This window comes from Cyrtonyx montezumae, unplaced genomic scaffold (assembly GCF_038088225.1).
Source record: "Cyrtonyx montezumae isolate F1298 unplaced genomic scaffold, pur_monq_1.0 scaffold_9, whole genome shotgun sequence".
Lineage (NCBI taxonomy): Eukaryota > Metazoa > Chordata > Aves > Galliformes > Odontophoridae > Cyrtonyx > Cyrtonyx montezumae.
Window position 1 is genome coordinate 12630921 of NW_027072100.1, and position 13279 is coordinate 12644199.

A 13279-nucleotide genomic window follows, 5' to 3' on the forward strand; every position below is an offset into this window, starting at 1 on the left:
CTCCAATAATGTACTGCCTGAGTAGCAAAAATTTTCAGTTAACATATGTTGCAAATTAAAATGACTAATGGCAGACTGCTATGCAAAGTGACGTGCACAATGCCTGCTTTCCCCACGTTAATCACAAGTATATACACCTCAAACTGAGCTCATAACCAGTCCTGTGCAAGTACCTGCTTCCACTGTGCAGTGATCTACAAAGGAACATAGTTCTGAGCTTTAGAGCACTCCATAGCCCATAGTTCAGTGGCCATCACAAAACAGCACTGGTGCACTGAAACAAGGCTCAGCTTGCACCATCTGCCACACTCTCCAGCACAGAACAACCCCATGGAGCAGCAGTTACTCACACTAACCCACTGCAGGTGCTTCCTTGGCTTGTATCTGATTCCATCGCTCATTGCATTCCTGAGAAACAATTCCCTCTCTCCTGAGGCACACTAACACCTCAATGGCCCTGAATGACTTTTACAGGCATTCTGGATCACTTCCTTGGAGAACCTAACTTGCAGGTCACAGTGAAAGTCCAGGTCTTGAGACCACCACATTTTGGTCACATTCACTGCTGGGAAACACAGCCAACACACTGTTACTCTGGGCTCATCTGACACACACCTTGCAGGCTGCATCCCTTCTTCCTCTTACACTGTATCATCAGCTGAACAGCACACTGCTGAATATATTCTTCTCACGAAAGCATTCTAGGAGTGTGCTGTCCAAGACAGGGTTCTTTTGATGTAAACTGATCTTAACACTACCTAAAATTTCATAAGAAGAACATCAATGATCACCTTCAAAATAATTATTTTACCTGTACTACAAACAAATCACATCCCTTCCTAGAGTTAGCTAGTGAGCTCTGAAAATGCCTTTTTGCTTTGTGTCTGCTGTTCTGCATCAAACAATCAGCTAACTGAAATTTCATCAAATGAACTTCCAAAGTCATTGAAGAGATAATAAGCTAGGTTACAACACTCATTTTGTATACAGTTAAATGCCTTTCATATACCTTTAAGTCATTATTAATTTCTGAATTAGTTTAGAATACATTAACCTTCAAGGTAAATTAGATCAATCAAGAAAACGACTCACAAGATTAGGTCTATCTTTTTTGCTCAAATTCAGTGTGTGCCAGGAATGTAACAGCATGGGGTATAAAGCACTCAGATGCAGCTTTTCTTCACGTGTGTGACATTTATCATAGAGAGGAGCTGGGCATACATTCATCTTCCTGCTCTTGGTGCTTATGTATGAAGTGGATCCTTAGGATGAGAGGAATCAGTGACCAGACAAGAAGAAAAAACATTTATAAATGAGCAAAGCAGAACTACACTGTGGATGTAGAATGACATGCAGCCATGAAAATCAGATGTAACCATATCCTCAGCTCAACTTATTTTCCACCTGGAGTTTATTTCAGCCCCATTTACTTATAGAAGTATTTTCTAAGGATTACAGCCAATATCATTCTATAAACACAAGGTGAAGTCGCACGCAAGCTCTGGTTAAAAAGCAGGCATCCAAATCCCCAGCTCTTCTAAATACAACTGTCACACTCAAATGCAGCTTTGCAGGGTCCAGGCAAACATATAGCTGAAAGCAGGACAGCCACCAGCACCTCGTGCCTGCAGCCCCATTGCTGCTGTCTGCCTTTATTCCAGCTGTACTCTCACAACAGAGAAAGGAAAATGCTTTTCCTTCTCTTAGTGATAAAGAAAAGATCACCGTCTTCTGTCTGAACGTTTTGTGGACAGCAGGGTGTGCTCCTGGCTGCCATCACTCTATTCTATGCTGCTTCAAAAAGCTGAGATAAGCAATGCCAAGTAGCCACTTCACACAGTACAGAGATTAAACGAGATCAGCTCTTCTTAGAAGGCAGGGAAAAGGGGGAGAGAGAAAAATAAATCAATTCCAAAGAGCTGCTTTAAAAAAAAATAGAAAAAAAAACAACTACTTCTTTGTTGGAATAATTATTTGTGATATTTCAAATATCCTCTGAAACATCAGGGTCACTCTAAGGAGCTCACCATTCGGAGTCATGTACCATGTAGCCAGTACCATGACTGTAAACCCTTGCAAGCTATAAGTGCTCTAATAAAGCTCAACATCAGTAATGAAGGAACAGTTGTGGCTTTACGGTGCTTTCCATCTCATTATCCTTTAGCAAACAGCAGCGTCCATTCTTCTCACAGCAATGCTGCCCTGCCTACTGACTGTACCCTTTCTAAAGCCACAGGGAAGGGAGAAAATACAACAAAGGATCTTTCTCAGATTTACCATTTGTGAAAAATCATAATAAATTTTGAAAATATTTCTGAAATTAAAAAAAATGCATATGTATCTATCTGTCACTTTCTCTCAATTTCTGCATCTTCCTGTCGTGTTCAGAGTTAATACCAATTGCTGCTTTTTGTTTTAAATCACATTCCACACAGCCTTTAATATTGATACTGACTAAATTGAAATACTCCCAGGAAAACTGTTAATCACTTCTTCAACACAAATTACAGCCAACTTTTGCAGATTTTGCACACACACAAAAAACCAAAAAGAAATTAGCAACGCCTATGGCAGAGATCACTGCACACATGGCCATGCACTCATTATATATAGGTGGTGGTAAAGTTGGTTTAATCCATTTCCCTCCCTTCTTGCCTAATGTGCACCTGGGGCATTCAACAGCTTTGTCAGACCAGGGTCTCTCAACAGCACTGCAGTTCCTTTCATGACTTACAGCCACAGGCAGAGCTGTTTCAGGCTTGGGTGTCTGACAGCACATCTTTCTCATCACCTGTTGTTTCTAATTACAATTAGAGATTGTAGGGAGTCTTCTAAAACTCAGTGTCTACAGAAAAGGAAGAATTCAGAGCTTTCTCTGTGTCCCAATTGCATTGGATGATGCCCTGAATACTGTGAAATCCAGTAGCTTAATGAAAGTAATAACACCAATGTAAAATCCCAGGAGACAATACATGAAAGAACAATGAAAATTGTCTCGCTGTTTCCACCCCTAATGCAACACAGGTTGACTGCATAAACTTCTGACAGCGATGATTTCAGGAAATCTGTACAAGTCATAAAAAAAATGAAAATAGAAAAAGCCCTGCAGAGTTAACAGAATGAATAATGCTCAATAGTATTGTAGCTGAGATATTTTACAGATGGTAAAGATTATTGTGATGGAAAGAGACATCCAAAATAAAGGAAAATTCTCAGCCGTGCCCCAGGTTTGCAGCAGGAAACTCCAAAGGAGGGATCCCCAAAAACAGATCCATCCCCAGTGGTGGTCAGCCCTTAAATGGGGTCTGGGAGAGTCGGACTCCACCCCTTCTGCTCACACAGTGCACTGCCTTCACCTGTGCTCCCATGGCTGACTCAGTGCTCAGCTCAGGTGATCCATCAGTGGTTCAGGGCGTGATTCAGCAGTTCCCACACAAACCCTTAGTCCTTTTTCTTCCAAAGCATTATTTTCCTGTGTTCTTAGAACCCTTTTAGGAAAGGCTACAATGGTACTCACTGATGCACTGTGAAGAGAAAAGCATAGTGCAGGAATCAGCAAATGCTGCCACTGCCTTTTCACAGCGAGCTGTAAGCAGGCTCTTAGATCTTTCTTACTCAGTTGCTTCACAAATGAACCACAGTGGCTGTGAAACGTAAATCATTCGATATTTCTCAGTTGTTGGGAGTTTCTACGTTTGCTTTGTGCCTCAAATAATTCCTACATGCACAAACTACTCTAGCTCACCAATTCAGTCGTACTGCACAGACAAAAAAACAAGACAGTAGCATTATCAAACCTGAACTAGAACTTTCTCCTTTTGTTACTCTGATTAACAAAATAGGACATGGGACCATTTCACTGATATGCCTCAGCTATAGGTGGAAGTGGTGCACCAATGTATTATAACTCTGATTCTATTTGATAGGCAGTATAGAATAAACTTACATGTGTACAACCATGAAGAGGTATTCATTGGAAACAGCTGAGGCATTTCAGAGAAGTTACACTTAAAGGCAATCTCTCATTGCTCCATTAAAAGCTCATTACAGCTAAGGGAAATTGATTTATTTTGGCTGTCAATTAATCACATTTTCATTTTACATTTTTAATTGCATGATCAGTTTGTTTTTCCAAATCGTAAATGGTGTTCATCATCTTAATACTTATCTTTCTCCATTAACGGAAACAAACATTTCAACAAGAACCTGCACATCACTGTGTAAGCAGAGGAAAAGGAAGAGCTTACAAGGGTCTCAGAGTGCTCTGCAGCGTGTGAGCACCAGGTGAGCCTGATCCAGGGTGCCAGGGCATCAGATCTACTGTGGAACACAAAGCAAGCTTTGTATTCTCCCTTGCAGTACTAAGGAGAAAATATCACATTATAGATAAAGTGTTCTGAAAATGTCCTGACCTTCTATATCAACTTTCATACCAAAAAGAATTTCACCTTTGAAATAAGAGGGAACCAAAACTATCACTTCGGGAGCAGATGGGAAAAGGCTGTGATTTCACTCCCATCATCTCCTGTTATAAAGAAAACATTACAAACTATCTGACATGAAACTCAAGAGTGTTCCTGAGATAATTCCTATGCTAACCACAAAGTTACTGCATGTTGTCATAACAACAGGCATTGGCTGAAACTTCATGATTATATTAAATAAATCTCTGCTTTGATATAAAATGAAATGCAATTCTATTTCATAAGATGTCTGTCATATCAAACATAATGGTTATAAAATTAGGTGTCAAGAGCCTCTAGCCAGCAACAATGAAGAGAAGTCAGCCCCATGTGAAATCCTTGTGCTGATGTCACCAGCAAACAGCATCTTAAATACACACAACTACCCAGCAATCTGTTGTCTGGAAATGCTAAAGCAAGCAAAGCCCAAACTAGCTGTCAAAATGCAAAGCATCAATTAAATGTCATTTGTGTTGTGCACGAGGGGCACGTGGCTGGAATGCAACACAGCAAGTCCCACATCCCTCCTGAGACAACGATGGCTACCACAGTAGAAAGCAGCAATATGGTATATGTAAAACACTGGCTTCTTAACACCATGAACATTTGACAGCGATGATATCCAAGGAAAAACTGACAGCAAGTCTTGTACTTCGTGCCTTCTAGTTATTTTGAGGACTTAAAAAGAAATCAAACAAAGAAAACCCACAAACAAAGCCAGTGCACACTGAGCAGTAGGCTGGAATCCACGCTTACCCACAGAAATACACAGCTCATGCCATGGTACTTGGAACCCACAAAACTGAGGTCCCAGAGGAGCCATATAGCACAGGGACACACCTGTGCTGTAACACTTCTTGGCTCCTAATACATATAACCATCTCCTCTGTTCTACACCACCCAGGAACCAACTGCCAGGAGGATAACCTGAGCAGCTGAACCTCTGCAACAGTGATCTCACAGTAACGTTTGGAAGTGGTCATGTCTGTTAGCATCAGTAATGCACAAAGCTGGAGGGTGATGAGAACAGAAGGAAATGCAACCTCAGCTGCAGCTCCAGCAAGCATTGCAGAAGATAACCAATAATATAAACTCTATGGCTGATTCTTTACCACTCCTGCAAAAATCAAAGCTCATAAACATAATAAAATGTATCATTAAGTGCCAAACTCTCCCGCAGTTGAGTCTGTGTTGCTCTATCTCCTCTTACTAGTAATTCTGAATATTTATTTTTCTGTATATACAGTGTAGCAGCACTTTCTGTGAAGCTACAGATCCTTACACGTTGTTACCTGGCATCAATAAGCACTCCAGATTTCCTCTCTACTGCAGTGGGAAAAGTACTGGGGAGGACAAGGCAGAGGGAAGGCTGAGAGAGAAGCAGCCCGCCTTCACGAGAGATCTTGGCCACAAAAACTAGTTTGTAAACATCTGTATCTACAGAGTAATTACAGATATACCAAGGACTACACAACTTCAACTATGGACTCTGGCAGACATGTTTACAACTACGTACATCTTATCTCTTCATTTCTCTTTCTTCCAAGTACTAGAGGAGCCAAGGAGGGGAAAGTCTTCCATATCATGCACAAAGGAAGTAATAAAACTTGCCAATCTAGAAATCCACTGAAGAACACTTTCCCTCATTTGTGCTGGGCCACATTTCAGAAGGGAACAGAATGTTCTCCTAATAGCTTAAGGAAACTGCCAGCTGAGGCTCTGGCCAAGCCCCTATTTCAACATCAAGGGCATCTTGTTTCACCTTTCCCCTGTACAGGTGGTAACACTGCCCAAAGCAATCCTTCAATCAACTTGCATAATGACAATCCACACCACCTGTGAGCATCCCAGTGAGCTTGCTGACACGAGGACAGAGGAACACCTAATAAAACCTGTATTTATAAGCTGCCATGGCATCAGTGTACTAACCAGCAGCTTTGGACAGCACCAGTGAAAGACACTTGAGTAAAGCTGCAATAAGTGGCTCATTTCTATACATTCTTTTATTACCCAGCTGTAACAGCTGGATCTGCTCCCCTCTGCCTCACCTCACATGAGGGAAACCCTTCACCCAGTGGTGCCCGTGTTTGGTGCACTGTGCTCTGTGTGGTCCCATCAGCAGCGAACGTTTAATTACAGAAATCGTTTTTCTGCATGACTCATACAATCAATGCAGAGATAAATTTGGTTGTAAACACTTTCTGTCAGGCCTTATCATGCCTATATGCACCCCATTTTTTTTCCTCTTGCATGAATCAGACTATTAGAATACCATTAGATAAATTACCCAAACCACTGACTCATGCAAACCAAAGTACTTCAGTTCTTTTGTTCCCCCAGAAAATATGGCTTCAGCATTCAATCTCTTTTTGAAGTGCTACTTAATACCACAGATTTATTTGCACTTCAGCTACAAACCATCTCCTATAATTATTGAATAATTATCAACCACATTTTTATTACAGATTATAATATTCCTCTATATCAAGACATATGAGCAATGGTCAAGGTTCCACTGGCAAAGGTTATACTACAGCTCATCATGTAAAGAATGTGGGCAATTTACATCAGCTGACAAGGCGCAGAATCAAAAACAAGCCCCTGAAAATACAGTAAATATCATCATTTTGTCCTGTTGTTTTAGGGACTTTGTCAGGTTCCTTTGAAACTCTGGCAAGTTAAGTCTCCTTGACATCACAAGCTGTTTGTTGTTTTTTTTCCTTTCCTTTAAGGAAGCCACATCCATCCTGAAAATTCTGGTCATTTTAAATACCCAAAACCTACAGGCTACCCAGCCATAAACATACCTGTAACAGAAGAGCTGGCACAGCAGTCCCTTAGGGATTAAAGTGTGATCAACCAATTAATGAGAACAATCACAGCAGCCAAAGTTTTCATTCTAACAAAATCAGTTCTGGTGGGCAGAGCCCAGGCACAGGTTTACCACGAGGCAAATCTCCCAGTTCTTTGATGCCATCTGCTGGATGCTTCTTACTACATGTCAAACTCAGTTTAAGATGAAAAGTCTTTTCATTTTTTTTAATGTCAAGATGGATTTAGAAAATGATCCTTGAGGAACATTAGAAGAGGTTGAAGACTCACCATTCCAATTTATAACACTTAAAGTCCACTGTGATCCCCAAATACACAGCAGCATGCAAATATGGCAACGAGTCAATCATTTCAACCCACAGAGGACAGCCCAGGGCCTTTCCTTCAGTAGGGATGCCTCTCAAAGTTAAGTCTTGGAGAGAGATTTCTTACCCCAACACATGCACACAAGAGTCACTAACAGTATACTTCCTAATCTTAGCTAAGTGATAAAAAGAATTGATTGCACGCAGAATCCCTTAGACAAAAACTGCTGACCCAGTCGAGTAAGAAGGGATGCAGCTGCATCCAGACTTTCTCGGAGAAGGATTATGGAAAGCAAAAGGGTACATTCTGAACCCTGTGCCTAAGCAAAACTGCCTCCTCAACATTTTTGTCTGACTGCTCTCTATGCAGAAATTATGTTAAGTCACTGCCTTGCAACAATAAAACACATTGCTACTTCTCTCACAAGTGGAGCACATTACTCCTCCAGCAACACAGCCCAGAGCTGGGGCTGATTCCCTTATTCTTTGGCAGCAAAATATTTGAATTAAGAACAGAACTAGGCTGTGACTTTCAGTATTTCCACGAGGGCTGTTTACACCAGCTTAAAGCAACCTTACAGCTCAATGAGAGATCATGCCCTAAATATTCCCTATCTAACCATCCATAATGTGTAAAACTCCCCATTTCTACTGTTTTTACACAAATGATTTTAAGTACTTGCAAAAGTTGAAAACAAGACCAAGGAAACTACAATATATGCCTGAATTTATTACTTTAACAAACAATGCAAATATTCCAACCTTGGTGCTTCACCAACAGTATGAAGCTAATGCTTTCCTGAACAAATAAATAACTGCAATAACCAAAATATGAAAGCTCTCATTAAATAGATGGAACCCAAGACAGGAAAGTAAAAAAAGAAAAAAAATAGGTCAAATTTTTTAAAACATTATTGGAAGAGAATAACTATCAAAACAATTAATAAAACAAGGAAAAAGCATGCGGTGTCTGTAGAGAACTTTTAACTGTCATCAGCCTCAAGATTTATGTTATTTCCAAACTTTGCATAGAGCTGAACTTTCAGATCAGCTAACACTCTCTGAATTGATTCCACTCGGGATTCTAATGTTTCAATTTCTTCTTGTAAACTTTTCTGAAAAAGAAAGAAAACATCCAGTTACATAAAGCAAACTAAGACATGTTTGCCAGCAATGTGTCAGCCATGAAAAGGTGCCTCTGTGGCAACTCTTTGTCAGGGAATGTACAACACTTACTAGGGGGCCAACCAAAGCCTAGTAAAACTCTGTATACTGACAGCTCTGCTATGAACTTACATTTGCACACACTTCCCTCCCCAAAAAATCACAAACCAAACACGAATGTATCACATCAGAGAAGTTGTAAAGGTGAACCTTGAGGATAAGCACACAGAATGGATCAAGGAAGATTCTGATCTACACTTAGTCCACAAATCCTTGCATAGGACTGAACCTCGTGCTCCAGTAGTAAACAGTGAAGCAAAGGAGCTCCTTCTTGCTCAGACAAACCTTTGCCTCCTCCAGCATCTCTTGCGTCTCCTCTTGGGAATGGCTAATGAAGACATCTCCAATTTGGTAGGGTATCAAAAGGGAGTCATCCTCAAGCATCATGATGTCATCACAGGCATCTTCCAAATTCTGAAGTTGTTTCTATTGAGACGTAAGAAAGGTGACTGCTTTGTACTAAGCAAGTTATTTCAGTGAATGCACCAACAGCATGATTAACTGCCTAAACAAAGGAAAGACAGCATACAAATTTCACTATTATCTGATCTGCTGTCACAAAAGATTTCTTTTACTTAGCTAGAGAACAGGAAGTCTGCATACATTAATTTCTACATTGCAAAAGCAGAACTCTGAGGGGCCTGGTGATGGAACAGCAGCCCCCATGCTGACAGAGACGGGCTGGCAACTACTGCAAGGAGAGGCACCAACGAGCAGAGCAACAGCAACTGCATTTCATAACACGGTCATCCTGATGACCTGAATTGCTTCCTCACCTCCTGCGTCTTCTGGGTGTTCAAAATCCCAAATTAGAGCTGTGTTTTTACAGTCACTGTGTCCTGCGCCATGAGCAAGACTTAACTCAGCAAAAAACAACCGAACGTGTACCTAAAAAGGCACGTGTACCTTTTTAACCTCGATTTCCTCCTTCAGCTCCGTGATCCTGCTGGTATTTCTCGCAAACTTGTTAATTTTCTGCTGATCCTCAAAAGTCACGTTGACGTCCTCCGCAGCCTGCCAACAACAGAGGTGAAAGCGGTGGATCCCACTCCGCCACCGCGCTCGAGTTCAACCTCACCGCGACACCATCCCCGCGAGCTCCGCTCCTCACACAGCGCGGGAACGGGGACCCCACGGCCCCACGCACACGGCCCAACCCACGCGCAGCGCCGCGGCCGCCACTCACCGCTTTCTTCATGGTGGCGGCCATGTCGGCAGGGCCGAACTATTCCCCCTTCCTTCCGAGGAGGAGCCCAGCGGGGAGAAGGCGGAGAGAAACGGTGCCAGCACGCAGCATCAGCCACCCGAGGCAGCTCGAGAATTCCGTTCCTCCTCCATCACCGCACAATACAGAGCCCATCTGCCCAGAGCGAGCCGCGCTGCTACCAACCCCCCCCTCCCGCAGCAGCACTTGGTACGTCCCGCCGCGCCGCCGTCAGCCGCCATACGCTGGGCTGCCGCCAGGGGGCGCCATAGAACGGCGCCTTCCGCCAGCGCAGCGCCCCCGTGCGCCCGTTCCCGCCTGTCGCCCGCTCCGGCGCTGTATATATATACACATTATATACTACATCTTATATATATTTATATATAAGTATATATAGTATATATAGTATATATAGGATATATAGGATATATATATATATTTTTTTTTTCGTGGCTGCCCGGGTTGCTTGTCCTAAACAGAAACCATCACTCACGCTGTGTGACTGCCTCCACGTGCTTAACGTTTATTTAGCTCCTCTCACATCCACGGAACAAAACAGCAATTAAAAAAAAAAAAATCCGATCAACATCTTGTTTCACAACTGCGGGGGAGGCCTGTGATCCAATGCCAGTACAGGGGAGCGGGTGTGTGCAGCCCTTACCCACGCAGAGCTCCGGGCTGGTGGGATTTGTGACACTGTTTTGCAGTGGGGTTGGCTGCTGTGGCTCGTGATGCTGAACACAGTGGCTGGGTGGCTCACACGGGGCTCCTCGGGGTCCCACAGCACCTTCCTGCAAAGTCATCGGCATCGGAAATTTCAGTAGGCACCGACAACAGACCCCTGAGCTATATGCCGTTGTCAGGTGTGGAAGGAAACAATCCTGCGGTGTGAGGTTCAGGAAGGTGTTTGAACATATTTTCAAGTGTTTTTCTCTGTGATTCATCTTTCTGTTATGTGCCACTGAAAGTGATTAGAGTCAGATCCGCAGAAAGCACCTGGGCATGGGGAGTCGAGGCCCTGAAAAGCGTGCTTTAAGATGCATGGCTTAAAAAAGGAATTCTGAAATCTGGGTGAGAGTCTGTGGGTCCCAGAGCAGTGTCTGGGGAGATAGCAGAAAGAAAACCAGGTGGTTTTGTGAGCAAGATGCATGAGGTCAGCACATTCAGTTCTAGGCAGCCAAAACTGCTGAACCTCACAGCTGCTGAGAATTGCCTCCACCAAAGATCAAGAGTCCAAAGATCACAAACATTTCCGGAAGGCAAAATCTATAACCTTTCTTTCAGAAGCGATGCTTTAAATAGCCTGATTGCATGCAACAGTCCTGTTCTTAGGACACTTATCCCTGATAAGTGAGACTAACATACACTCCGTTGCCTAATGGCATCCAAATTCACATCTTCTACCTCCCTCCTAATATGTTAGCCAGAACAGCTTAAGATGGATGTTATCCAATGGCCATTTTAATGAGAAATATAAGAACGATCAGTGGAACTGGATGCTATCATTGGATTTTGTAGAACTCACTGCAGAGGGAAAATCTGGTCATGCAGGAGAATCCTTGCTCCACAATAGCTTGTAAAATTTTATTCCAAATGAGATCCATGAAGAACAGCAGAAAACAACACCCAATGGAAGAATGGGTATATATCTGATGGAATCACCTCGAGCACTGTGTGCAGTTTTGAGCACCTCAGTTCAGAAAGGACATTGAGGTGCTGGAGCAGGCCCAAAGAAGGGCTACAAAGCTTGTGAAGGGCTTGGACAATGTACCCTACGAGGAGTGACTGAAGGAGCTGGGGCTGTCTAGTCTGGGGAAGAAGAGGCTGAGGGGAGACCATATTCCTCTCTTCAAAAACCTGAAAGGTGATTGCAGTGAGAGCAGGGTTGGTCTCTTCTCACTGGTAACAGGTGACAGGACAAGGGGAAATGGCTTCAAGTTGCACCAGTGGAGGTTCAGGTTGGATATAAGGAAAAACTTCTTTACAGAAAGGGTTGTTAAGCACTGGAATAGGCTCCAAAGGGAGGTGGTTGAGTCACCATCCCTGAATGTGTTTAAAAACCATCTGGATGTGGTGCTCAGGGACATGATTTAGTGGTAGGTTGTTAGAGTTAGGGTAGTATGGTTTTGTTGTGGTTGGACTTGATGGTCTTGAAGGTCTTTTCCAACCTGAACATTTCTATGATTCTATGACTCTATGACTCTATGATACTATGAATATTTTGGGTTGGAAGGGACTTTAAAGATCATCCAGTTCCCACTCCCTGCTGTGGGCAAGGATATCTTTCACTAGATCAGGTTGCTCAAGGCCCTAGCCTTGCACACTTCCAGGGATGGGGCATCCACAGCTTCTCTGAGCAGCAGATGCCTCTCCACCTTCATAGTGAAAAAATCCTTCCTAGTATCTAATGTAATTCTACTCTCTTTTAGTTTAAAAACATTATTCTTGTCCTGTCACCATATTCCCCGACAAAGAATATTTTCTCATCTTTCCTGTAGGCCCTTTCCAGGTACTGGTTTGACTTATTCCCACTGAAGAAGAAAGATTAACCTCAGAAGTTCTCCCTGGAGATCTTTGTTAATAATAACACATTATATGAAAACATAATCCTAATTCATAAATCTCTCTTTTTCTCAAAGAACAACTTTCTCAGGCTGTTATACTCTTCCCTTGGTCAGTTATCTTCTCTCCTTTTAAAAAGCCTACTCTGAAAGGATATAATCTAAGCTGTGGATTAACTGAATGATACATGTTAGGTCTAAGCCAGTGCAATTTCCTTCAAGAGAAAAGGAGTGGATTTCATAAGAATTTGATGACTTGTAGGCTTTGAAATATTTTTTTTTCTCCCACATGCTCAGGCAAGATCTGTGCTGTGAGCATGTTGCCAAGAGTTACTTACTGTAGACCTTTCTTATGTAAATAAAAGTGAAAACAGTGCATGAGTGCAAACATCTAGTGGTGGAGTAATATAAACTCATTGAACTCTCTGACCTCATTTCTCTTTCAGTTGCATAAAAGGACTTGATCTTTCTTGTGCTGGTCTTCACTGTTGTGAGCATGGTTGGCTTCACCTTTCACTTTGTTGGGAGCCCTTCTATAGTATAACCCCTGCATTTGTCACCTCCCATCCTCTCTGTAGTTCTTTTTCACATTTTCCCTTCGTGTTACTCGCTGTAGCCTTTTGCAATACAGCTTAGTAGAAAAGAGCCTTCCCATGCTCTTTGCTGCCTAAGTGAGTTGTTTTAAATTCC

General features: G+C 42.5%; 1 protein-coding gene across 1 annotated transcript; it reads right to left on the minus strand.

The window, feature by feature from the left end:
- Nucleotides 1–8310: 8310 nt before the first annotated feature.
- PFDN4 (prefoldin subunit 4) lies at nucleotides 8311–10096 on the minus strand. Its single transcript, XM_065754182.1, has 4 exons — nucleotides 10011–10096; nucleotides 9731–9838; nucleotides 9110–9250; nucleotides 8311–8715 (listed from the first exon to the last, which is right to left on the minus strand). Exons 1-4 carry the CDS (start codon nucleotides 10032–10034, stop codon nucleotides 8584–8586), a joined length of 405 nt encoding a protein of 134 aa, XP_065610254.1. The 5' UTR covers nucleotides 10035–10096; the 3' UTR covers nucleotides 8311–8583.
- Between the last annotated feature and the right edge of the window lie 3183 nt (nucleotides 10097–13279).

Excerpts from the sequence above, each read along its gene's own strand:
- PFDN4 (XM_065754182.1), bottom strand. The coding sequence starts at position 10,034 with ATGGCCGCCACCATGAAGAAAGCG. Across the intron at positions 9,839-10,010 it reads CCGCCACCATGAAGAAAGCG|GCTGCGGAGGACGTCAACGT; the intron begins GTGAGTGGCGGC and ends TGTTGTTGGCAG. Across the intron at positions 8,716-9,109 it reads AGATGCTGGAGGAGGCAAAG|AAAAGTTTACAAGAAGAAAT; the intron begins GTTTGTCTGAGC and ends TTTCTTTTTCAG.